Source organism: Bactrocera neohumeralis, chromosome 4 (genome assembly GCF_024586455.1).
Source record: "Bactrocera neohumeralis isolate Rockhampton chromosome 4, APGP_CSIRO_Bneo_wtdbg2-racon-allhic-juicebox.fasta_v2, whole genome shotgun sequence".
NCBI lineage: Eukaryota > Metazoa > Arthropoda > Insecta > Diptera > Tephritidae > Bactrocera > Bactrocera neohumeralis.
This window is the reverse complement of record NC_065921.1, coordinates 34,030,833-34,058,583: the sequence shown is the minus strand read 5'-3', so window position 1 is coordinate 34,058,583 and position 27,751 is coordinate 34,030,833. Positions and strand designations below refer to the sequence as shown.

At 36.9% G+C, this 27,751-nt stretch overlaps 1 protein-coding gene and 1 long non-coding RNA gene across 10 annotated transcripts in view; one reads left to right on the top strand and one right to left on the bottom strand.

Moving 5' to 3' along the window:
* Positions 1–47: 47 nt before the first annotated feature.
* Positions 48–27,701, bottom strand: LOC126756043 (locomotion-related protein Hikaru genki). 9 transcript variants are annotated; one of them, XM_050468844.1, is made up of 10 exons: positions 27,498–27,696; positions 24,607–24,908; positions 9,739–10,938; positions 8,991–9,215; positions 8,152–8,249; positions 7,432–7,506; positions 5,873–6,209; positions 5,243–5,725; positions 3,735–3,917; positions 48–3,109 (listed from the first exon to the last, which is right to left on the bottom strand). In XM_050468844.1, the coding sequence occupies exons 2-10, from the start codon at positions 24,752–24,754 to the stop codon at positions 2,898–2,900; spliced, it is 2,961 nt and encodes a 986-aa protein (XP_050324801.1). In that variant the 5' UTR covers positions 24,755–24,908; positions 27,498–27,696; the 3' UTR covers positions 48–2,897. The 9 variants fall into 9 exon arrangements, with proteins under 9 accessions (XP_050324801.1, XP_050324804.1, XP_050324803.1 ...); XM_050468847.1 differs by having other exon boundaries at positions 24,607–24,781; XM_050468846.1 differs by having other exon boundaries at positions 27,512–27,696.
* The window catches only part of LOC126756058 (uncharacterized), a 147,567-nt gene continuing 139,300 nt past the window's right edge, over positions 19,485–27,751 (top strand). The window contains exon 1 of the long non-coding RNA XR_007666543.1: positions 19,485–19,519. This is a non-coding gene — a long non-coding RNA (uncharacterized LOC126756058). The remainder of the gene's footprint in view (positions 19,520–27,751) is intronic.

Sequence of the window (27,751 nt, the reverse complement as noted above, 5' to 3'; positions counted from 1 at the left end):
CATTCTTTCGGGTTTCTTTCACATGGCAAAATGAAACACGTTCCGAATTCTCCTTTCACTTTCCTCAGATATGCACTTTATTTTCAATATATATTCGTTTCGCTATAATTCATTTTGTCTTTCTATTACAATACATTGTTATTACTTTTTTAAATATTTTGCCTTTAAATGATCACAAACTTGTACGATTCTTCGCCGTTTTCGCTTAAATTTCACTAATACTCACTTACATACATAAATAAGCTTAAATATATTATACAATACAATTGGTTTTGGTTTTATTTGGACAATTTAACTGTTATATATATGTATACGTATATGTGTACATAAGTAGGTATTTATTTATAGAATATTTTAATATTTGAGAGAAAAGAAAACTTACTAAGTTGTGCAGTTTTAAGTTCAATTAGCTGAAATACGAGTATGTGGTCTACTTACAGCACTCATAAGCAACATGTGGAAGTTTTGTTACTTATTTATGGGCATATATATTATAAGTATATTTGTATATACGAATGGTGTTTTTATTTGTATGCATTTAGGAGGCTTATAGCAATAATGCTCTTATTTAGTAAAGCATTATTGCTTATATTATTCAAGAAACAGCAAATTAATTAATTTCGAAGTGAAAGTTTGCAATTTCATTTGGGTTTTAATTCATTTCAAGTTTGAGTAAATAGAGAGTTTACCATACAGTTGGGTGCATCATCATTGAGGCATGCATACATAACTATGATTTCATAAATTGAAAAATATTCCTTTAATCGAACAAATTTATTAGAGCTTTAAAGTTTCCGCTTTCCCTTCGTTTGATAGGCATTTCATTAGTTGGAAATTTGGTTTGCAATTTAATCTTATTATACAATATAAGGGACATAATACTATATGCAATACCCGCCTTGTGGCCTGTTAATGAAAAGCTGTCCGCACATCACAAATGTGACATTAGATATATTCCAAATCAATATACTTGTACATATATATTTTTCTTTTTCTGTTATTATACGATTTAAAATGTTGTAAATATATCAGCAATTATCCGTTTTTAATATAAGTTTTTAGTATCTTTTAATTTAAATTTAACAACGCTTATCCTAATAAATATTATCCTCTTTAATACACTGGAGCAGTAAATTGTTTCTTTGTAAGAATTAACATTTTCTCTGCCCAAAACGCTCAGTTTTTTACAAATACACAGATACATTTTAAGATTTGATTTTTTTTTTAATGGCATAATCCCGCTCACTGAAGTATTATAAATTTTTTGTTTTGTTGTTTTGAATGGTCAGTACACAACAAATAATCTTACAATTCATAACTGTATGCATAATTGTTGTAGAACAGACCAATTGTAATATAAACTTTTACAGATCAATAATTGTATGAGTATTTTTGCTGTATTTCGGAAAAAATTTGTACCCTGCAGGAAATTTAAAAAAATAATCTAAAATTTTTAATATCCGGTAATAATTATAAAAAAAACGTTTTAATTCGAAAATTGTGTTGTCGATGAATTCCATTCTATTATTAAGTATGATATTTGCAAAACGATTTTTTAATTCGTTTAGGAAGCCTAGTGCAACGAATATTGGAGTTTGAAAACTAAATTTAAATGACATCCTCCACACGTGTTAGTCATTATACATATGTACACATTATAAACAACAGAAAGTATTACTTCAAATACGGACGTGAATCAAACTTGGGTAGCTTAGGTTGTATTTCCGATTCGTCAAGTGGGCAGAAGCCTGGTGTTTAGAATCGATCTGAATGCATATTTGAATCACATAAAATAGACTATACAGACCTAAATTATGACCGAAAGTGGCGCTGGGCTTCAATATTTAACAACCGATTGAGTTCAAAATTGAATCTCAAAATCGCACATGAAATTCAAGTTTTAAATATGTCAGATAGATGATGCGATCTTATAAAATCGTATTTTCTCTATTCCTACTAGGAACATGAATTAGGTTAATGAGCACTTATGACCAATAAAACAATGGAATAAATCAGTTTTTGTATTATAGTTGTTTACATTATGTAATTATCTGTTTGGTATATGTTAAACATATATTTTGGTTAACTGCTTTCATCAATGGATCAATGGGTATTGTAAGCAGTGTGATCAAACAATTTACGAAATATGAACCCAGTTGCAACGTTTTGAAAAGCAGCTATTGCAAAGAAACGAAATTCAGACTTGGATTAAGTTATATTATGATGTTGTTAAATAATTTAAAAATTTTGGTTCGGCTTTTTTCGGATACAAAACAAAAAATCAAAATTCAAATCCTATTTATTTAATCTATATTTATTTGTTGTTTTTTGTTTTCGTGGAAACCGGTTATGTTAATGGAATTAGTAAGTTTACTAAGACCAGATGTCTGGACGAATGGCTTGAAGATGCTCGTAAAAACTTGTATAGTCTTACATACCATGAACATATAAAACAGTAAGCATTAAAGAAACTAACAGTTGGTACTACATTTCCTGCAGAGTAGTTTCGAGATTTTCAAATACTTATTTGTGGATATTTGCATAGCTGCTAATGTACCATGCATGTATGTGGCTGTGTATGTGTGTGCATCGTATATGTCCCAACCATTTACCCTAAGTTACACTATTCCATACATAATACGATGTGTGTGCGTGTATGTGCTGCTGTTTGGGTCGCCATAAATTTGTCCGCCTATTTATTCCTGGTGCGCTGTTATTATGGCCATACATACATATGTATGTATTCATTTGTTTGGTGTTATGTCTCTGCCCTGTACCTCTACATGAAGCTCTTGCTTGTGTTGCTAGTAACGAAGCATGCTGTTTTCGTGTGGGTGATGGAGTTGTGTGGACTCGTCAGATGATTCCGGCATCATCATGTCCGCCATTTTGATTAGCTACACTTCCTCATAGCTGCGGCACTTGGGAACCGGTCCGGACCAATTTCCATCCGGTTGACATTTTGGACGCTCTGGCGGACCATTCTCGCTGTACTGCACAAAACCGGGCCGACACTGGACGCTCAGATAATCGCCGGAATCGTAATTGAATTTGAGCGGCGCTATTAAACCATTTGGCGGATCGCCGGGATAGGGGCATTGCGATTTGCCTGCACAGTCGATGGAGTAGATGACGGCGGGAGAGCAAGAGCAGAAAAAGATACACAGATTTGTACAAAGCAATGAGAATGAAGTTGATGCCTAAATGAATCTGATCAGGTATATTCATACTGAGCTAACTTAAGAACACACATACATATGTTTGTATGTACATATGCAAATTCGTATAGTGAGTACAAACATATGGACGAGTAATCGGCTTTTTATTATGGTTCATTAGTTGATGGTTGAATTGTCAGCTGTTTGGTGTTTAAAATTTTTGAAGAGAAATAGCGAATTGGAATAGTAAATGGCCAATTTTCCTTTGAACCGCCCAACTGTGCTTATATTGAGCGTCCTTTTCGCCTGTTCGTAATTCTTATATTTTGCCTTTTTTCTGCCAATTATTTTTAACACATACACACACACGCACACACAACGCCACTAAGCTTTGCATGTGTACTTTAAGGTTAACGGTTGCATACATAGGTCTATGTGTGTGTGCGTGTTTGTGTATGCGTGTGAGTATTGAGTGAGTGTGAACAGATTCGCGTCTCTTCTACATTTTCAATTTAACACCATTCTTTTTGGTTTGATTGGTTTGGTTATTGTTTTACTGCTAGCGGTATTACTTACAAAATGGTGGCGGATGTGACCAGAGTCCAGTTTCGGTGCAAATGATGCTCGGCTCGCCGACCAGCGTGTGTCCCTCATTGCAACTGAATGTGACCAAAGCGCCCACAGTCAGGCGGCGCTGGTTGAGATTTGTGCCGCCTATGCGTCCATTTAGCGGCGCCACCGGCGTCGAACATTGGATGGCTGTTTCATTATAAATTTTTCATGCGCGTGATTTTTCATTTTGATGGGGTAGATGATGGGGTTGACGAGTGCAAGATAGAGCAAAGCGAGAAGAAAGAGAGCAGATGACGATGATGCAGTGAAATATGTATGTTGCAATTTGAACAAAAAAAAACGAACAAAAACGCATCAAAACAATGAGGGAAAAGTGGCTTACAACTATACTGCAAAAAAAAAAAAATACATGTCTACAGCAGAACTAAAAAACAACCAAAAATAACAATAACAAAAAGGGTAATCACAAATGGAAAACATTAAGCTCTTGGCCGCGTTAAGTAAAGTGAAAATGTGGTACGAGTAAAATGGTTTTTGTCGCCTTCCAACTTTCAACACTGCTGACGTTGACGCTAGTTATTTCTTGTTGAACAGCATCCACCGCTCGCGTTGCCTGTTTGAGTTGTCAATAAAGAATTCAATTATTCTCGTACTTTGCATGATGCTGACAACGCCAACAGCAGTCCCTACTCGGCAGTGCTTCTGTTTTTTTTTTTGAGTTGGTTCCTTTGACGTGTAGGCAGGAATCAATGTCGCTGCGCGTTTGTGTTTCGGCTTTTGTGTTTCTTTGCCAATAAATTGATGTCTGTGGCCTTTTTAAATAACCCTTCTTACTTAAAAACTTTACCCTCCCGGTCATTTATAAATTACATGAAAATATAGATTGATAAATACGAGTCTCATTAAAAACCCATTTCAAATACTTTTTGGTTTCATTCAACTAAATTTTGGACTTAAGTCACTCATTACCCACAGGTTTGTTTAGTTGCCCCCAATTTTTTTTATTTATCGACAAATTATGTACAAATGTGATGCTATACTTTATAAACTGAATGCCGTTATATTAGCTAATTAATTTAAGCGAGAACCTCTAAGATGGCTCAAAATTGACCAAACTAAATTTTTAAAAATTGTTCCTATAGTAGTATTCTAAAAGAAAAAGAGCGCCAGACAATTTCGGATTAAATGATAAATTAAAGGTTCCTTTAAGGAAGGTTGCCTTTAGACAACAAATTTGTTGCTTCCATTTCTCGGAACGCACAGTTCTTTACAATTTACGCAGACTAACTTTCGGTGAAGACTGTGTACTTTATAGCTGACTTAGCTACCTAATCCCCTCAATACTACATACTATATATTAGATGTGTATGCTTACACGCGTGGTACCCGTCGCTTCTTTAGTGGAATAAATAAAAGCTAAATTAAATTTTGCAAAATATATAGATTTCAAAAAGTTCACCTTCGTCTTTGAAAAGTCAAAGGTTTTTAAACACTTTGTGACAATTACTCACCTTTACAACGCGGTACTGGGCCACTCCACACGCCCGTCGGCTCACAGTCCAGTCTCGGCGGGCCGGTCAGCTTGAAGCCCCATTGGCATTTGAACATCGCCCGCCCCCACGCCGACGTATTTAGCTCGATCAAACTCAAATGTGGATCGTCTAACGCCAAACGGGGACACTGCACAGCCTGACAAGTGGGCGGCGGCGATGACCAATTACCCGAGGCTAAGCACGTTGCATTCGCAACACCATCTATGCGATAGCCTGGAGGGCAGCGATACATGGCGCGCTGTCCGAGCTTATTACCCTCCAAGCGTAGCGTGAGCGGCGACACCGGTTCTGGTAGCTGCGGACATGTCGAGGTGGTCACAACAATTGCAATGCTATTGGTTAAGCCCCGTGGTGACGTGCAGGTAAATGTACCCGAATCACTGTTTTGTATGTCCTTAATTGTCAAGCGATATCGTAAATTTTTGTCTTCATGAGACCAGCCTAAAAAAGGACAAAGGTCGTCAAATATAATATTAGAAAAACAATAAAAAAAAACTAAAATTTCTAGAATAGCTCAATGAAGTTCCTAAAAAGAATTAAACGTTTGATATTCCTTACACGTATACCTATGTATACATTTTTACTTACCTGTTATATACTGCCTGTACCAACTTGTCCATGTCCAATCGGGGATGCCACGCACCCGTGGATACATACAATCTAGTAAGATCGAACTCTGTGGCAGTACCGCCAGTACGCCGGATGGCTCAAATGCACCCGAACCATTGGAAACCTTAATGCGAATGGAGGGCGCGCTGTCATCGGAGAAATTGGTAAGTAATGTTGTGGGCACACAGGAGGGCATACGCGGTGCCCATAGCCCGTTTGAGCAGAGCACTCGAGATTCGCCAAGAAGCTTATACATGCCTAGATCTTTACAGCGAGCCTGTAATGAGTGTCCATGTGGCAAGTCCCAGCCAACATTCTGAGAGTGGCGAATGATTTGACAAATTGCATTTTGTTTTTATAATATACAGGGTTTATCATTAGAAGTATGTAGTAGAAATGTTGTCGTTTTATCATTCATTTTATAAAGTTGAAGAATATAGCACAAAAAGTAACAGGCGCAGACAGATAGAGAGAAAAAAGATATAGAGATGAGCAAAAATACGAGCCAAAATGCAAATTACAAACGATAGCCAAACAGGATGGCTTACGAGACAGTGTTGCAGGTGTTTATGTGACAGAAAAGCATACTCGGTAATTGATTATTGTGTCAGTGTTTGGTGCTTTATTCTGTTGTGAAAATTTTGGGCATCTAAATTTTCAATAAAAATCAGTGGTTGACATACATACATTTTCTCCTATAAGTTACTAATTATAATTAAGTATGTAGAAATATTTCGTCAAATGGAACAAGCCACCTATTAATTAATTTTACTCAGACCTTAGAAGTTTAAAACCTGAATATCCATATGTAAGTTTATTTTTAAAAATGAAAATAATGTGGGTAAGTACCGCTTCCAAATCGGCATAAAAAATACTCCCTGAATTTATTGTGTTTTTCGCAAAAGTTTTCGTCGTTTATGCGGCGTTAATCACAGAGTAAGCTCTTTTTTGCTATAATACTTTGCATTAGCTACCTCAAATTATGTCAACCACTAATAATTCTTATCACAAAAGTTATATAATTAAAGAAAAGTAAAAGATATAGTGCGAACTTTCGTACAAGTGTAAACTTTTATTATAAGTCAATAAAGAGAGCCCTAAGCACCTCGGCACGATGTTGAACTCTTGGGTGTCTGAGGGCGCAGGTCTATTTATTTAAGCGGCGACCTTGAAAAATGTTAAGTGAGATGAAGTGCTTTGTGCTGTCAGCTATCAAAAAAGTCGTCCAAAAGCAAAGCTAAACTAATAGTATTATTCATTACCAAATGCAAGCATCATCTACATTGTACCCTCCCAATGCAGGCAATCTACTTAAAGTACTTTCATTTCACTACAAGGGTGCTCATTAATGCTTAACAGCCTTTTCCAAGCTCAACTCGTACACACACAGTGGTCACGCAAGACACATGAGCACACGTGACTCGCTGCCATGTACGGCCATTGAGCCATTGAGTAGCGGGAAGCATGCGGAAGATGCGAGTGTAGAATAGGCGTTTTGCAACGATTCACTCGAAATGTTTTAAGACGTTAAAACTCACAATTTGTGTATTGGAAATAAAAGTCGATTTGGAAGTTCGATTGCGACGCGACCCTCTTATGGACGGTATCGGGGTCTGCAAGAAAGAAAATTAAATAAGACGAAAAGGAAATTTTGGTTTGCGCTCAATACGCAAGACTAACGCAAGAACGTACTTATAATGGGTGAGATAAAATCGGAGCGTGCTTATTAGAAATAACAAAAAGTACATACAATGAATCAACATTTATATACATACATATATACATATATATATATAGAAGAAGTAGCGAGTGATAAAGATATGGTGTGGATAAAAAGTTCATATATAGGGTGAGTGCAAATATAAGCAAAAGAGTTTGAAGAGATTTTAATATTATTCAAAAATGTTATGATTTCCCACTTTGCTTAATTAATCAAGTTGACATAGAGTATACTAAGTAATTTTCGCTCAAAAGCTTTTAACAATGAATAAATTCTAATAAATAAGTATACATGTATATTGTGTGTGAATATGTTCATTGAGCAATACTAATTGCAAATCTTTGCACTTTCAAACATTCGAAACTGTGAAAAATTTCTGAAATGCCCCATAAATGGTTGCGAATGAGCGTAAGAGTCAGACGTGTGTATGTTTGTATATGTATATGTAAAAATAACATTCCGACAGTTGAAAATGTGCCAAAGAACACTTTCATTTGCACTATGTCCTTGTGTATTGCGGATATTGTTCTCAACTTACCACTGAAATGTTTCGATAGCTCAATAGCAAATGCGGCGGAATTCGATTCACATGGCAACTCTTGTACAGAGGCTGAAATTTCACATTTCCATTATCGTCTGCAGGAATGGGTTACAAATTTGTGAGAAATTTTACAAAATAAATTACATATTGAGTGAACTGCTTCAGACTTTTATAGAAAAAACACATATGTATGTATGTATGTTGCTGAATGTAGGAGCCAAGTGAGCATATGTACATATATCAGAGTTTTGCAATAAGTATATAGGTATGTATGAATATGAGGTTTATCGTTGAAAAATTAAAACAAAACGTGTGCATGGTCAGTGTACTCATAAAACATTTTTATTTGGTTTCCATCGCATTATTCCATCTACTGCAGTTGTAAATAGGTATGTTTCTATGTATTTATGTAAGTTGTTGAATTATAAGTATGTATGTATGTTGTTAAATGCTGTATTTGCTACAATTATGCTTATATGTACGCATATATATTTGTTTAATCGCATATAATATTAAATGGTTTAGAATCTTTGTGGGTATACATGTGGTTGTTTTTTTATTTTCTTTGAATTCTTTACCTTAAATTCTCTTTAAAGTGCGTATAAATATTTTTATTGTGAAAATGTGTTATTATTGGAACATATGTATATTGTATATGAATGTATGTTATCTACTTATGCTCCCACGTGTTAACTGCTAAGTATGTATGTTTATATTGCTTAATGATTTGTGTATTTGCTGTAACGTTATTCGAGTTGGTAATGTCCATGATGTTTTCGATACTTTGATGTAGCTGTGTGAGTGAATGTTGCTTTGTTGGCCTTTTCACCACTTACCCTCCTCATTAGTGGCGCATAATGGACCAACCCATTTTCCTTTGACGCAACGTATTTTACACAATCTTCTATCGCCCAATGGTCCAATTTCGCCCGGGAAACGTATTTCAGATACTTCAGTGAATTGCTGTTGAATGTCAATTTCTTCCTCTTCATCCTCCTCCTCTTCTTCATCGGTTTCATCGGGATGTACGGGAGAATAACCTCCTTCTTCATCGTAAATACCTATGTAAAAGTACAAAATTTATTTAAATTTTAAAGTGGAAAGTAATACAAATTTGGAATACTATGAACTTTTCGCAATATGAGAAAACAAACGAAATATTTGCTTCAAAGTAAGCAGTAAGAGTAATTTTTAATTTAATACAATGTTTTAATGGAAAGTATATGTACATATAGAGTCGTCGGCAACGATAAATATTCTCCACTACCGTTGAACGCTTGTCTGTTCAACCGCTCTCAAAGTGATCGCCACTTTCTTTAATCATATCAGAAAGCCGCCATGAATACCAAAATCAATTAAGTTTTATTTCAAAACTAACGATTTGCCTAAAAAGAAGGTTTTAAGAGCTGAAAAATAGTTTCGATGTCATTTCTGTAATACTTCCGCATAAATTCTATATTAAATGAGTAACCATTGATACACTTTTTTCGGTTTAAAGGACACTTATGAACTAGGGATGAAAAATGTATGCTTCTCAAAATGCACTTAAATTAGAGTGGGATGATTCATGACTAATTGGCTTACCTTTATCTTTGCGACTTGTTGTTTTTGAGCTAGAATCTCCGCCGCCTTTGGGACGACTCAATGCGCCGGTTGTCTTGCCGGACTTGCGTTTGACGCGCTGCAGCGCCTCTGCGCCCGTCTCATTGCCATACACCGCCGGCACATCGCTATCGTCCAGCAGCTGCTCGTCAGTTATTTTATTAAATATATTTTTGATAGTTTTGTTATGGTCCCGTCCAATTCTTATCGTTTCCAAGTCGCTATTTTCTGCCGCATTTACATTCGCTACCAAATCGTTGTAGCTGCCTGAAGCACTCGCTGTCATATCAGTTTTCTGCTTCAATGCTCCTGAGGCAGCGCGTCGATAACGTGAACTCGGGTTTAGCTCTCCATTCAGCATTCGCTGTTCACCTCGTTTTTCTTCGTGACTATCACCTCGTCTACGATGATGTTTAGCATTGGGTTCTTTGGTTTGCATCTGTTTGTTCTCTACTACCTGCTTCGATAAGTTGTTGGAGCTTGCCTTTTTCTTTTTCTTCTTCGCTAAAGCTTGCTTGCACTGCTCTTTGTTTCCGACGTCAGTGCATGTGGAATTCTTTGCTTTCGTTTTATGCTTCAATTTATGCAACTTTAATCTGAGTTCGGCGTTGGGTGTACCCGACTCCAGTATGTCATCAATATGCACATAGTAAACATCGCCTTCAGCAGCTAATTTACTACCGCCCCATTTGTCCGTATCGGAAGAGGCGTCAGGATCATGATGGATCACCTGACGCTTGTATCGGCTGCCACGACCGCGTGTTTGTCCATTTTCGTTTTCGATACGGCGACGACGTCCTGATCCAGAACGCCGCTTCTTGTTTAATTTCCGATTCTGGTTCCGTTTGGGTGTGCCATCTTCGGAGTCTTCCGCCTCGTCTTCCTCGTCATCGATGGCGGCGAGTGTGTCATCAGCACCGTGCACCCCTGCCAGGCCGTGCTGGTCATCCAGATCGACTTGGTAGGGATTAACGATAGCGCTCATCTTATTGTCTTTGACGCCAGGCTGACGGGCGGTCAGATCAATATTAATCCTTTCAACGAACTCTGCATCGGACGTTGTAAAGTCCTCTGGCAAATAAATCTGAGTTGTCTCGAATTTCGCATACGGTTGTTCAGTGGTTGTTTCCGGTCGTATGACTGTAAAGCGTATATCAGGCGCCTTACAGCCCGGTGAAGCATCTGTAAAAAAGTTCAAAGAAATCTTAGTTTAAAATGCCACTTTTTACATGTAGAATAAAATAACACGATACAATGTATAAAGTATTGTAATATTGTTCTCATTGGCACTTAATTGAAATGTAGAACCAAAGTGCAATTAACCGAAGTACCAACGATTAGCTTCGAGTGTCAATGTTGAAACGCTTAAACACTTGCCTTTGAGTGAAGTAAAACCACTAGAGATCCTCTACTACTTGCAAATGTTATGCTGCATTTAAAACAAGAATCTCCTGCTCTTTATACGGTTTATGAGGTGTGTTAAATTAAAAAATTAGGTTAAGTGGTTTCTATTGAATCAAAGTTACAAAAAGGGATAGTGGGGCTGAAATTTGAATACCTTTTTGTATTACTTGTGTAAAACAGTTTATTTCCTAGACTACACAGATATGTATGCACATGAAGAGATATATGCATATTACTTTTTGATGCATGTGGACTAATGTCCTTTATAATACATATAAGACCTCTGCTGCAATGCCCACATTACAATCTCCAAAGATGTGTGAAACGAGGTACACTTAGGTGACGAATCACGAAACAGAAAAAAAACAATTTTGCCTCTGTTTTAAAGATATGTATATATATGTCACTATTTTTTAAATGAAAAATATATGTGTCTGAAATTGTGTATTTTCAAGTTATGCCAAAAGTACAGTATAACGTACTATAAGTATGAAAATTATAGCATTTTTTTAGCAAGAGGTGGGTGAATGTTTCAGACACTGATACGGATACATTATATAATTTTCTCTTTCAAATATCAGACACACAGAAAGTATAGCTAGCTTACTCAATTTTTATACTCTTGCAACCAGTTGCTACAGACAATTATAGTTTTGTTGTTTGAGATATCTTGTTGAAATTTGGTACATAAATTTCTTCGTATAAAAAAAATTCAAGTTCATAGATGGCCGAAGTCGGACGACTGCCACGCCCACAAATCGCCAGTAACCGAAAACCTATAAAGTGTCATAACTAAGGACTAAACTAAGATATAAAACTGTAATTTGGCACAGGGGATTGCAGTAGCAAGGGGCACCTGTGGATACAAAATTTTGAAAAAGTGGTCGTGGTCCCGCCTCCTAATATGTTTAATGTGCATATCTCCTAAACCACTAAAGCTACAACGACCAAATTTGCCCAGCAGGAATATTAAAAGAACTCCTACCGATAGTGAGAATATAGATCAAATTGGATGAAAACCTCGCTCACTCCCCATATAACAGTACTGTTAAAAACTACTAAAATCAATAACTAAATGGGCCAGAAACGTAAAAAATTTCCGCCGGGATAGTATGACAAGGTTATATAGAGACCAAGGTAGAAATTGGACAACGGGTGTGGCACCGCCCACTTTTTGGTGAAATCCCATATCTCGGAACCCGACTAACCGATTTCGACAAAATTTGGCCAGTGGCTTTCTTTTCATATTCCTATGTCACTCTGTGTAAATGAGTGAACTCGAACAATAACCACGCCTACTTCTCATATAGCACAATTTTAAATTCAACTTGATTCATTTACTTTCCAGTACACAAACCAAGAAGCAATTAATATAATGGGATTAAACTTTGCACGAATAATGCTCTATAGTGTATAGTTGTAACAAAAAATTGTTCAAATCTAACCAAAACTGTTCAAGACCCTAGGTACCGAATATGTGGACGTCAGTACCTATAGTTCACTTTTGTTCGAAAATATCGGTCAATGTGTGAGATATGCAATAGAAATTCAGACAGAATCCTTTTCCTGCAGTAGTAATTCTGTGTATCCAAAATGGGTGGAATCAGGTAAATACTTCCCTGAGCCCCATATATCTAATATACAGATTTTCGAACTTCCTGGTGACTTTATGCTGGATATATTCAATATTTGAGTTATCTCAGTAAAAATTTCAGAACGTATTTTACTCATAACAGTATATCATTGTGCCTAAAATAGATACAATTTGGCGAAAACTTGACCAAGCCCCCATATAACCATTTCCAGGGTTTTCAACATCCGGCTGATTTTGTATAATGACTAAGTATAATGGTTTTGGTTTTTCTAACAAATCTTATGACAAATATATATTTAGGTCGGTGTATAAGTTATATATGGTGTAAGTATGTATAAAATTGCTTAGATTCCAATCCTTTGATTGACGTTTTACATACGTCATGACGTTTACGAAGGCATTTCGCTGGCTTTGATTCCAGCAAGTTGCAAGAGTATAAAATGTTCGGTTGCACCCGAACTTAGCCTTTTCTTACGTGTTAATTTTTATTTTCTAAATAGTATCGAAGACCATGGAGAGTGAATTCGCGCCGTTCGCAGCAACTCAGACTGACGTTTGGAACGACTTAGCGCATTTTATGCTTAAAAAATACAGTCTGTGCAAAAATTGAAGCCGCTCGATCTTCCCAAGAAGATCCGACGTTTTCGAACCAATTTTATTCAGCGAGGTGGCCCATTTATGGTTTAATGGGTATGCAAAGAAACAAAATTGCTGCATTCGGGACGAAGAGCAACCTAAAAAATTCAAGGGCTGCCATTTCATCCGGAAAACACAACAGTTTGGTGTGATTTGTAGGAGGGTGGAATCATCGATCCATGTATCTGCAAAAATGATGTCGGTGAGAACTTTATCGAGCCATAATAATCGACTATTTGATGCCTATAATTGCAGCTCGTGATTTCGGCAACTTTTGGTTTCAACCAGACGGCGCCACTTCACACACATCGCATCAATCAAGGAACTTATTCAGAAATCATTTCGGTGAACAGATAATTTAACGTTTTGGGCAAATCAATTGGGTCGTGTGATATCAAACCGTTAGACTTTTTCCTGTCGGGATATGTAAAGTCTAAAAACTATGTGGACAATCCCGCTTCGATTCAGGTTTTAAAACAAAACATCTCGTATGTACTTCGCCAGTTAGCAGTCGAAATGCTCGAACGAGCCATCGAAAATTTAACTCAACGGATGAACCATCTGGAGAATGAATTCATGTGTAGAAGTTCACTCAAGCAGCTCGCGACTTCCGGTCTTTGACCAAGTATCCTCTGGGTAGCCTAAGAACATCCGTTTGAAGGCGAGCTAAAGTGAGAAGGCGAAACATCCCCTCTACAGGGTTGTGCGCTGGGTTTGGGACTCGCCACGTAAAAAACAGTACCAATGAAAACTAACGAAAGCCTCGGGTGAGAGACCCTCCTTCTGATGACGACCATGGCAAACGAAATAAGGACTATGATTTGAGGGCATGCACCTGAAATGTCCGGTCCTTTAATTGGGAAGGTGCCGCTGCATAGCTGGTTGTTGTCCTCGTTAGAGTGAAGGCTGACATCACCGCCGTCCAAGAAATGCGATGGACGGGACAAGCACTGAGGCGAGTAGGTCCTTGTGGCATTTACTACAGTGGTCATATAGAAGAACGCAAATTTAGTGTGGGATTCGTGGTGGAAGAGAGACTTCGTCGCCAAGTACTGTCATTCACCCCGGTGGATGAACGTCTGGCCACAGTCCACATCAAAGCGAAGTTCTTCAACATATTGTTGATTTGCGCTCACGCATCGACGGAAGAAAAGGACGATGTGACCAAAAATGCCATCTATGTATGAGCGCTTGGAGCGCACCTATGAGAGCTGCCCCCGCCACGATATCAAAATCGTGCTTGGGGACTTTAACGCCAGGGTGGGCAAAGAAGGTACCTTTGGCACCACGGTCGGTAAAATCAGCCTCCACGACAAAACATCCCCAAATGGATGGAGGCTGATCGACTTCGCCGGGGCTCGAAATATGGTTACCTGTAGTACGAGATTCGAGCATAAGAAAATTCATCAAGCCACCTGGCTTTCTCCAGATCGAAAAACCAGCAACCAGATCGATCATGTTATGATAGATGGAAGACACGTCTCCAGTGTTTTAGATGTGCATGCGCTCCGAGGTCCTAACATCGACTCGGACCACTATCTTGTTGCAACCAAGATTCGCACCCACCTCTGTGCAGTAAAAGAGGCACGTCAACAAACACATGGAAGGTTCGACGTCGAAAAGCTGAAATCACAACAGACAGCAGAACGATTTTCTACTCGGCTTGCACTCCTGCTCTCTGAGAGCACTCGTCAACAACTCGGTATAAGGGAACTGTGGGACGGCATTTCAAACTCCTTACGTACAGCTGCAACCGAAACCATTGGTTTTCGGAGAATGCAAAATGACAGCTGGTACGACAAGGAGTGCTGTGTCGCAGCGGAGAGAAAACAGACTGTCTCCTTCGCAACTTTACTATCGACCACAACACGTGCGGGATGGGATAGATACCGAGAGTTGAAGAGGGAAGCGAAACGCATTTGCAGACAGAAAAAGAAAGAGGCCGAAATGCGTGAGTATGAAGAGCTTGACAAGCTGGCCGACAGGGGTAATGCTCGAAAATTCTACGAAAAGATGCGGCGGCTAACAGAAGGTTTCAAGACCGGAACATACTCTTGTAGAACCCCCAAAAGTGATCTAGTGCGATGCCCAAAGCATACTAAAATTATGGAGGGAACACTACTCCAGCCTGCTGAATGGCAGTGAAAGTACAACGCCAGGAGAAGACGAACTCGATTCCCCAATCGATGACAATGGAGCAGACATTCCATTGCCCGACCATGAAAAAGTTCGAATAGCAATTATCCGCCTTAAGAACAACAAAGCGGCAGAGGCCGGTGGATTGCCGGCCGAGCTATTCAAACACGGCGGCGAAGAACTGATAAGGAGCATGCATCAGCTTCTTTGTAAAATATGGTCGGACGAAAGCATGCCCAACGATTGGAATTTAAGTGTGCTATGCCCAATCCACAAAAAGGGAGACCCCACAATCTGCGCCAACTACCGTGGGATAAGTCTCCTCAACATCGCATATAAGGTTCTATCGAGCGTATTGTGTGAAAGATTAAAGCCCACCGTCAACAAACTGATTGGACCTTATCAGTGTGGCTTCAGACCTGGAAAATCAACAACCGACCAGATATTCACCATGCGCCAAATCTTGGAAAAGACCCGTGAAAGAAGAGCCGATACACACCACCTCTTCGTCGATTTCAAAGCTGCTTTCGACAGCACGAAAAGGAGCTGCCTTTATGCCGCGATGTCTGAATTTCCCCCGCAAAACTAATACGGCTGTGTAAACTGACGTTGAGCAACACCAAAAGCTCCGTCAGGATCGAGAAGGAACTCTCCGAGCCGTTCGATACCAAACGAGGTTTCAGACAAGGCGACTCCCTATCGTGCGACTTCTTCAATCTGCTGCTGGAGAAAATAATTCGAGCTGCAGAACTTAATCGAACAGGTACAATCTTGATATTGATATCATCGGCCTCAACACCCGCGCCGTTAGTTTTGCTTCCTCCAGACTAGACAAGGAAGCAAAGCAAATGGGTCTGGCCGTGAATAACGGCAGGACGAAATATCTCCTGTCTTCAAACAAACAGTCGCCGCTTTCGCGACTAGGCACCCGCGTCACTGTTGACAGTCATAACTTCGAAGTTGTAGATAATTTCGTCTATCTTGAAACCAGCATCAACAGCAACAACAATGTCAGCATGGAAATCCAAGGCAGGATAACTCTTGCCAACAGGTGCTACTTCGGACTGAGTAGGCAATTGAGGAGTAAAGTCCTCTCTTGACGAACAAAAACCAAACTCTACAAGTCACTCATTATTCCCGTCCTGCTATATGATGCAGAGGCTTGGACGATGACAACAATTGATGAGTCGACTTTGCAAGTTTTCGAGAGAAAATTTCTGCGAAACATTTATAGTCCTTTGCGCGTTGGCCACGACAAATATCGCATTCGATGGAACCATGAGCTGTATAAGATATACGACGACATTAACATAGTTCAGCGAATTTAAAGATAGCGGCTACGCTGGCTAGGTCATGTTGTCCGAATGGACGAAAACACTCCAGCTCTGAAAGTATTCGACGCAGTACCCGCCGGGGGAAGCAGAGGAAGAGGAAGACATCCACTCCGTTGGAAGGACCAGGTGGAGAAGGACCTGGCTTCGCTTGGAATATCCAATTGGCGCCACGTAGCGAAAAGAAGAAACGACTGGCGCTGTTGTTAACTCGGCTATAATCGCGTAAGCGGTGTCTACGCCAGTAAAGAAGAAGAATGAACCATCTAAGACGTAGCCGCGGCCATCATTTGAAAGAGGCAGTATTCAAAAAATAAATGCCAAAGAATCTTCTTCTAGACAGACTCACTTCATTTTGTTTTGCTAAATTAATTAAAAAATTTTAAATCAGTGTGAAACGCTCTATTTTTTTAATTCCTTGAACAGGGTATATTAAGTTTGGCACGATACTTGTAACGCCTAGAAGGAAACGTCTTATAAAATATGTATGTATGGTATGTATGTATATATAACGATTAAAATCAAGTTCTTATATGGAAACTTCTTCATTTGTTGAAGGGTATTCTAGCTTTGGTGAAACCAAAGTTAGGGGTTTTACTTGTTTTTATGATTTTTTTTTTGGGGTTTCTCCGGAATAGCCTTGAGAGCTGAGGTACATGCTGCTTGGATCCCCTCTGTCGTCTCAAAATGCTTGCCTTTCATCGGCCTTTTCAGGCAAGGAAACAAAAAAGTCCGGTGGGTACACACCTGGGCTATAGGGCGGCTGCGGAGCGTTGGGATGCAAGCCTTGTTTAGGTAGCGGTTCACAAGAAAGGCCGTAATTTCTGGTCGTTAGTGAGCACTTTTGTTACCATATTCGCGCACACCTTGTGCATGTTCAAGTGCTTGGTCACAATGTCATGAACCACAGATATTGATAAATTTAACATCTTTGCAATTAAACGAATACTTAGTCGACGGTTTGAGTTCAAAACTTTGCGCACACGAGTCCCATTGCCTGTGTTTGTCGAAATCGTAGGTCTCTCAGCATAGTCTTCATCAGCGACCTCTTCCCGGCCTTCCAAAAACGTCTGGTGCCACCGAAACACACCACTACTTGCTAAAGCAACAGCTGGCTTAGACTGCTTGATCATCTGTCTTTGTCGCAGATTTACCGAGTTTCACACAGAATTTATTCGCGTACTTCTGCTCTAACGAACGCTGCGTTTTCGGCTTGCAACACTCACAGAAAAACGTCGCGCGAAAATGTTTATCCTGACTGTCCAGGTGCTCGGAGACAACTGACCAGCCGCTCGTTCGTTAGCTAGGAACGCTCTCTACCGAATCCAGTAAGTGCGCGCACGTCCGAAGTATAGTCGCGGCGGAAGGAAATCAGTCCTATTGCTTTTCGGACAAACCCTGTATATGTATAGTAGTATATGGGAGTTGGGGTAGTATCGACCCGACTTTATCTATTTTTCTTAATATCACATACTATTAACATACCACATACTAAAAGACTAATCATATAGAGTAAAGTCAGCCGAATTCGAAAAAATCCTGATATTAGTTTTATAGGGTCGCGGCCAAGCTCACTTTTTCAAAAAATTTTCCCCACAGGTACCACTTACTGCGATCCTCTGTACTAAATAACAGTTTTATACGAGTATCTTAATTAAGTGCTTAGTTATGCCACTTTATGTGTTTTTGGTTAATGGCGTTTTGTGGAGGTGGCAGTGGTCCGATTACGCCCATCTACGAACTCGAAATATTTTTTGTACTAAGGAACCCACACACCAAGCTTCATCAAGATATCTCAATTTTAACTCAAGTTACAACTTGCACGGACGGATAGACGGGCAGTCACTCGGATTTTAGAAACACTATTTTAACAATGCATACATTTACTTATGTAAGCATGCGTATTGCATGTACATAAATGCATATAACTTCAAATGTTTGCTTACTTATGTAATAAGTATGTATGCTTTGTATTGCTTCAGCATTCAGCGTGTTCAAAAATATTTGAACAATCATCCTCAAATGAGATATATGTGACAGAAACTCAACCGAAGACGTTACATTAAATATATTGAGTTTATGTGGAAAACGTCAACAATAGAATTATATTGGCGATATGAGATTTGGACCAAGATCTGGGCCAATTTTTGACTTTGCTCAAGTATACTCATACATATAACTCACACACTGACCGACATATTCTGCCTAAGGTTTGTCACAATAAAATATAATAACATCACTATTTGTAGTTAAGGGGTATTCTCATGTAATCACTTCGAAAAATCGATTTTTTTGTTATATTTTGAGAGTAAAACCTATTGAAAACATGCTGTGAAAAATTCAGACCGAAATTCATAGTATTTGATAAGTTACAGCTCATAGTCGCCGACGTGTCGCAAGCGACTGCCTACCTGTTTTACTGTCTTAAACGCATTTTCCTCGAATCATCATTTTCTGTAACTGTCATTTTCCTAAAAAAAGTATCCAACCGATTGCTTTAAAATTTACATATGTTCTTCTACTCATTTATAGTTATCGTCCCTACCAGAATTGTTTATTTTCGAAAATATTTTCATATTTTTTTAAAACGACTTTTAACGAAAAAAACAAGATTTTCGTGACTTTTGTTTGAAGTTCGACATTTTTATACTCTCGCAACAATGTTGCTTACGAGAGTATTATAGTTTTGTTCACATAACGGTTGTTTGTAAGTCCTAAAACTAAAGAGTCAGAATAGGGATATACAAAGTGATCATTTTTCTGAAACCGTGCAAGTCATTTATCATGATGAAAAAAAGAATTCGAAGATGGGCCAAATCACCCACTGCCACGACCGATTAAAGATATAAAGTTTATCGCATTAAATTTAATTGTTTTGGAAAAGTGGGCGTGGCCCCGCCCCCTACTAAGTTTTTTGTACATATCTCGGAAACTACTATAGCTATTTTTTTTTAAGGCATTTCCATATACAGTTATCGTTTTATACCCATTATCCGAAAATACCGTATTTTTGTAAAGTTTTATTCCGCTATCATCATTGGTTCCTATTTTACCGTATTTTCGAAAATATTTTCAAAATAGCTTTTATTAAAACGATTTTTAACGAAAAAAATCAAGATTTTCGTGAACGCACTTTTAGTGATTTTCATTTTTTTGAAGATTCGACATTTTTTTAATGAAATTGATTATATTTGGTAGGGACGATAGCCGCAGAGCTACTGAATAATAATCCATTCGATTTTTTTATTTCAGACAACATGAACAGCCGCTATCACCATGACCAGTGAACTACTTTTTTTTGTTGGGGACTACTTTGATTTAAAAAAATATATATATTAAAAATGTAAAAAACGAAAAAAAAAATTTTTTTGTACATTTCAAAATACAAATAAAAATATATTAAAAAATTAAAATGATTGAATTTTGTTGTAATAAAAAAAATTTCCCTAAAAAGTGGTAAAATGTATGCGTTCAGATGAGAGTACCTCCTTAATGCGAGTTGGGGTAATTCGTAGGCCAATTACACATATTTCTGTCATTAAATTATAGTATATCTAATATTGAACGTTCAGTTAATTTTGCTAAGATATCTTACATATTGACCGATGTATACAGTATAAACACAATCGGAAGTGGGGAAATCTATGTTAGTTATATTGAAGATAGGGGTAGAACCCATTTTATCTATTTATTTCATTACCACTTAATATTAAACGAAAATGATGCTTTCTGAGTTTAATGAACCTCAAATACCATTACCATTATATGTAAGGAGTAAAGTCAACCGGATGCTTGGAAATTCTGGTAATAGTTACATGGGGGTAATAGTTACATGGGGGATAGGTCAAGTTTTTACCAGATACCTTATGAATTTTATGTACAAAGATATAGTGTTATTGGAAAAACACCATCTCTCAAACTTATGAAGATAACTCTCATATTGACTGAAAATCTTTATTTTAAGTATATATAGTATATGTGGGTAAGGCAAAAATTTATCCGATTCAACCCAGGCATACTAGAAGGGTTCTTTTCGAATTTCTATACTTTTGGTAAAAAGTTCACAATAGATACTGGGAACCACATGCAGGTTTCTGGGTATTTGGATAGTTAAAGGTCCAAATCGGACATTACTTATTCATAAGGTGACACACTTTAAAGGCACTTTTCGTGCAAGCTTTTATCCCGATACACTCATTGTACTTGCTTGGAATATTGGAAAGTGAGAGATCGAATTTAAAATTGTGTTAAATGGAAAGTAGGCGTTGTTGTGGTGAGATTTCGCCCATTTTGGCACTGTAAAATAGTGATGTAAGGGCAATCTTATATACAAAATATAGTTCAACTCGGTAAACCGACTCCTAGACGATCAATTTCGATTTTGGTACATCGTTCAATTTTGAAACCTGTTTCTATAAAACCCTCTCGAGTATAAAATTTAATGTCAATGAGGCATGATTTATCGCAATTTTAAACAAAACCGTTACATGGAGAAATATGAGTACCAAGTTTCATCAAGATATTTTTTACTGTGGTTACGGCTTGCACAGATGGACGGACAGACAGTCACCCGGATTTCAACTCGTCAAAATTATCCTGTATATACACGGTTTCCCAAGTGATATGATTTGTTAAAACAAAAAAAAAGTAGTTGTTAATTAAACACAAATCGTCACCTAAAATGCAAAATAACGTAACAACATTTTCGAAAATTTACAGTGGCGTGAATGAAACACAAAATAAAATGGAACAAGAGGGAAACAAATTGTAATATTGGTTAAAATGGGTTCATATATGAGCGCAGAACCTGAAAATGTTGGACATATGTAATATTATGTATGTAATTTGACGTAGTGAATCGTAATCAATAAGATACTCAATTCCGAATTTTTTGATGATACGTTATTTTGCATTTTAGGTGACAAAATGTTTTTTATTTAATGTGAAGTACAATCGATAAAATTAAGTTCTTAATATACTACTATGAGCAAAAAATAGTAAGACTTTGTTCATAATTTTAAAATTCTTAATTTATTCTTCAAAATTTGTGTCGTCCTCAAATTAATACCCCTTGGCCCCAATAAAATTGTGTGTGTTGTGTGTGGAAAAGCGCAAATGTTGCAATTGGAAAACGATTATTTTGCTAAAAAAAATTAAATAAGTTGTAAACGTTGTTCTTGTGTATATCTTTCCATGATGAAATTGTAAGCATTACGAAATACAATGGAAAAAAATACAGATCCATGGCATTTTAAAAATGGCCGAAACGACACCTAGAAGTCATATAATCTCTATTGGAAAACCCGGTATTAGTTTTAGGTGATAGTACAAACAACCGTTAGGTGAGCAAAACTCTTATACTCTGTGACGACATGTTGTAAAAATATAAAAAGCGAAATTTGTATTTTGCTAAGACATATTTTCCTGATGGAGAAAGACACCGTTGATGTAAAGAAATAGCTAGGTAAGAGTTACGGTAAATCTGCCACATTATAGTCAGCGTTTAAATATTGGTTTGTTGAATTCAGAGGCCAAACACTGGTTTGCTAATTATGGTCGTAACTGCATCTCAAAAGACAGTACCGCTAGAAAATAAATTTGTGAAATTTTGTTTCTGCGCCACTTTGTAAAGATGGACACATCATGTACTTTCTGTCAGTAAATAAAATGGTTAGCTCAAATAAAGTTAACATTATAATAATTTGTATAATTTAATAATTCTTAATACCGAGTATTTTTTCATAAATAATAACTTTATCGTTTTTTCCGTTGTTTGGTCGATAGTCACAAGTTGTACATTTACCCTTCGTCTATCGTCTATCGTATATTAATATATTAATTTCATTTTGAGTGATTTACGCATTCATGGCACACGAAATGTAAACGCATGAGCGCACGCACACAACTAGAAAACAAATTGCGTGAGAGCGCAAATTCCTAGCCGTGCCATCATATTAAATTTCAGTGTTGTTCTTGTATGGGTAGTAGAGTATGTGAATTCGAATGCAAACCACAAAAATTACGGCGCGCCATCATATTATCTAATTTTCTCAATGTTGTTTATCTTTGTTTATTCATATTTCGGGTTACGGTATTTTAAATTCCTTTGAACTATAAATACGGTTATGAATACGCCTCTTCTCTGATTGTAACTTAGTGCAATGGTACCATCTCAAAAATTAGAACTCACCCGCTTAAAATTAATTTAACAAAAGTAATGAACAAAAATGGAATACTGCCTGAACTACTGCTTTGTACCTGCATATGAATTGTGTTAATTTTGTTTTTACATCCGCGCAGAATATTTTTTCTACATAATCAAGGAATATTAATACAAAGAATAAGTAATCTTTGCAGTATTTTTTCATTCTTATAGTTATTCCACCGTGATATAATCGTGATATAAAAATCCGTAGAACCGGTGAGTTAAGCATTACGAAAGCCAGAAAATGTAAATGGCTACCCTCTGGTGCTGCTGTGATTTCGGTTCCCTCCTGCAAAGTTTCAATCCAATGGCGTCAAGTTGTCACGAAAACGTTTAGACAGATATAGAGACAATTTGCAAGAAATCAGTTTGATATCAAATCTAATTATTATAAAAACCGAGTTCGTTATAGCTTTCATTGCTTAGAGTTCATAAAAAGCTTTATTTTAGCAAAATTAATGGTAACAAAGTCAAATGGTAAACAGGTTCTCAGTCCATGAATACTACATTCTTTAATAGTTAGATCTTCGAAAAGAGCGAAGATAGTTATGCTATCTGTGAGTAGATTGTAACCAAATGGTATGATAATTATGTTGCCGCTGAGCTGAGAGTAAAAAAATTTCTTGCACTTTGTTAATTTTTCAAATATGAAACAAAAAAAAATTACTGTTGTTTATAGTACTTTAAATCAATGACAGATACTGCGAAATATCCACAAGGACGTTAGCTCTCAAACACATGTTGGGAATATTGGAACTATGGAATAATAATAAAGTTGAGCCATCTCTTGGCAAACCGTACGAATACACATAAGGTATCTACCAACAAGAACGATGTGATGTTAAAATGAAATAAAACACTCAAATTTGGTCAAAAATTTTGTTATGCAGATAATTGTATGCCATTTATGATTGGAAAAAAATGTCGGCCAACACATCAAATGACAAGGCGCAGCATTTCGGCTGTAGTGTGTTGTCTTCGACCTTCTCCAGCGTTGCTGTTTGACTGGCATATACATTTCATTTTAACATAATCCTAGAAAAATTAATCTAGAGGCGTTAAATCACATGATCTTGACGCGCTTTGCACGCAATGTGTCCATGTTTAATCGTGAATCATGAAAGAAATAAGCCGGATGGATGGATTTGAAGCATGGATTTGCCGCCATACCACAATCCGCACCAAACAGTTAATTTTTGGGGATGTAATTACTTTTTCTGAAACTTATGACAATTGGACTCATTCCAATAGCGACAATTTTGTTTGTTGACGAAGCCATTAAGCCCTTTTTCTGGGATAATTTCTAAGCGTTGTATCAAAGTGAAACGTGACACAATGAAATAGCAAACCTTACTGAACACACCGAAAACATTCGACACAAATCCGGAAACAAACATGGCGGAGCCGTTAACATCACGTCTTCCCTATTGGTAGACGCTGTAGATATAAGCTCAGTGTATAAGTGTTAAATATAATTAAAATAAAATATCTATTTACATCGAATAAGCTTTGAGTTCTATTAAATTATTTTCTAATTCGCATACCTGGTTCTGGTGTTGTTGTTTGTTCATTTTCGGTCGTCGCGGTTGCAGTCTTATCCAATGCAATAACGAAGAAAATCAGCAGAAAAAGTATCCACATCGGCTTATGCCGCAAGTGTTGCAAACTTTCTTGTGCAGTTATTGATAACATTTTTTGTTTCTAGTTAACAACAGCTTTCTGCAGTGTATAGAATTTCGCACTTCATAAATATTATCTGCTTTCGATAATATTGCTTACATACTTAGTATGAATTTGCAAAGAATATTTTTATATAACACTTTGTTATTTACAGCCATTTAATAGCCTAAAGATGTTTTAAAAAAAAAATTATTTTTATATATTTTCGCTTTTTTCACTTATCCTACTTCAGACATTTATAGCTGAATAAAGCACTGAAAACCGAACCGGCTAAAGAGATGGAATGTTGTCCGTGTCTTCATTAATTACACGCACATAATACAACGAATTGAACAATTTATAAATAGGGTAATTATAACGTTCAATTCACAAGAACTACATTGTAAGGCAGATATGCGAAAAATAAAACACAAACTATAATTTAGGGCAATTGATATGCAGCGAGATATTTGCGGTAATTTTATTTCGCCTGCGCTTTTAGGGATATATTTAATTCAAAAGTCACCTTATTATGTTTATACCCTGAACAGGGTATATTAAGTTTGTCACGAAGTTTGTAACACCCAGAAGGAAGCGTCGGCTGAGTCGATTTAGCCATGTCCGTCTGTCTGTCTGTCCGTCTGTCTGTATATATACGAACTAGTCCCTCAGTTTTTAAGATATCCTTTTGAAATTTTGGAAACGTCATTTTCTCTTCAAGCAGCTGCTCATTTGTCGGAACGGCCGATATCGGACCACTATAACATATAGCTGCCATATAAACTGAACGATCGGAATCAAGTTCTTGTAAGGAAAACTTTCACATTTGACAATGTATCTTCACCAAATTTGGTACAGATTATTTTCTAAGGCAACAATGTAATCTCCGAAGAAATTGGTCAGATCGGTTAACTATATAGCTACCATACAAACTGAACGATCGGAATCAAGTTCTTGTATGGAAAACTTTCACATTTGACAACGTATCTTCACCAAATTTGGTATAGATTATTATCTAAGGCACCAATGTAATCTGTGAAGGGTATATTAGTTTCGATGCAGCCGAAGTTAACATTTTTCTTGTTTTATATTTTATCAGACACAGTATTTGTATACTCTGAACAGTGTATTTTAGGTTTGGCACGAACTTTCTAAGACCCAAAAGGAAACGTCAGAGACCCAATAAAGCATATATGTATGTATATAGATGATCAACGTGACGAACTTAGTCTATTTAGTCATTACATTTGTCCGTCCGTTATTGATAAGAAATTTTGTACCCGTCCCTTTCTCACCAAGAAGCTGATCATTTGGCGGATTGTCCGATATCGGACTATTATAGTATATATCTGTCATACAAATTGAACGATCAAAATCTAGTTCTTGTATGGAAAACTTTTTCACTTGAAAATATATGTCTTTACAAAATTTAAGTAGATTATTGTCTAAGGCAACTTTACAATATCCGCAGAAGTCAGACCAACATAGAATATAACTGCTATAGAACTGACTAAAAATCAAAATCAGGTTCTTGAATGGAATCTTTTACATTGGTGAAGGGTATTGTAGTTTCGGTGCAACCGAAGTTCACTTTTTTCCTGTTTATTAATGATTTGGTTTGTTCAAGTCTTAGGAAAAAAATACGGTTGTTGTGTTTTTTTGTGACTACGATATTTTATAATGCAACAACTTTTGTGCTTTAAAAATGTCGTTGTTTATGTTAAAGGCTAAGTAAGTCTATGATTCTCTGCGCATTAATTGCTACAAATCTAAATAATATTCGTAAGATAAAAAGAGATAATTCTTGAAACAACAATATACCCGTCTAGTAGTTTGTTCGCAAGCAAAATAGTTCCACATAAAATTATAAAGGCAGAAAAATGTACGTCTTTTAATTATCAAGGGAATTTCTTCAAAGAGTTTTTAGTGAATCTCATAGAAATAATTTTAATTTGTTTAAACGAAGTTTGTACATACATATAACGATCTAGTGAATTTCGGATAATTCACAAATGCAGTGGTACACATATTTTAATATATTATTTAATGCTTTAATATAAAAGGTCTCTATTGAACTGGTTCCCATATTTATTTACTCAAATGAGCACAATTCCGACACTTTGATATCCCAATCAATTCTTTAGCTTTGTTTGCCCAAAGGTTTACCGCTTGAAATGTTCGAGTGCCTAAAAGTATGCTTTAATGTTAAGCGTTTAGTAAAGCGTCTGTGTTGATTGTTATACAACTTGGCGCACATATGATTTGTGAGAGTGAATATAACTGCTCACACACACTCAGCCTTTCACGCATATCCGAAATACGCGGTGATGTAGAAATGCCCGAAACAAAGGAAAAATCCACTTTAGTTACAAACAAATTCGAAACACAATTCACACTTGTTATTTATATATACAATATATGTATATGTAGGTACATGTACATATGTTTATATTTTTCCTGTGTTGTTATACAAAAGGGCACATATACTCATGCAAGTACACGCATGTATGCATGTGCTCATCAAATATTCACTTGTGTATATAACAGTAAATGTAGTATGTAATTTTATGGATTTTATTCCTATTATTTTACGGCTGCTGCAATTTGCTTCTAGTTTCTTTTTGTAGGAAGAAACATACAAAAGCAAAGAACGCAGGAAAATTGAAGGGAATGTTTCAAATTTTTTCACACACCAAAGTTGGAAATTTACTTTTTATTTTCATTCTTCATCATATAACATATAATGATTTCTTATTTTAATCCATATTTTCCATACCCGCACACACATACGTAGTTATTTCACTTTCTCATCTCAGGTTGATTATGGGAATATCCAAATTTTTGGTTACCATTAATTTTCAGGAAATTTTTCTATCTTCTTTAATTTCCTAAGTTCACATAACACTTTGCACTATTAGACTTCTACGCCTTTAACCGATCAGCTCGAATCCGCAACACGAACTGAAATCGAAAGCTGTTGATGTGCTTCATTTATACACATCCACATTTCTTTGTTTCCGCACACGAATA

Coding starts and splice junctions, on each gene's coding strand:
- LOC126756043 (XM_050468844.1), bottom strand. CDS start 24,754: ATGTTATCAATAACTGCACAAGAAAGTTTGCAACACTTGCGGCATAAG. Junction 8,250..8,990: donor ATGCGCCACTAATGAGGAGG/GTAAGTGGTGAA, acceptor CCATTCCTGCAG/ACGATAATGGAAATGTGAAA. Junction 6,210..7,431: donor TTATTTCCAATACACAAATT/GTGAGTTTTAAC, acceptor CGCCACTCTCAG/AATGTTGGCTGGGACTTGCC.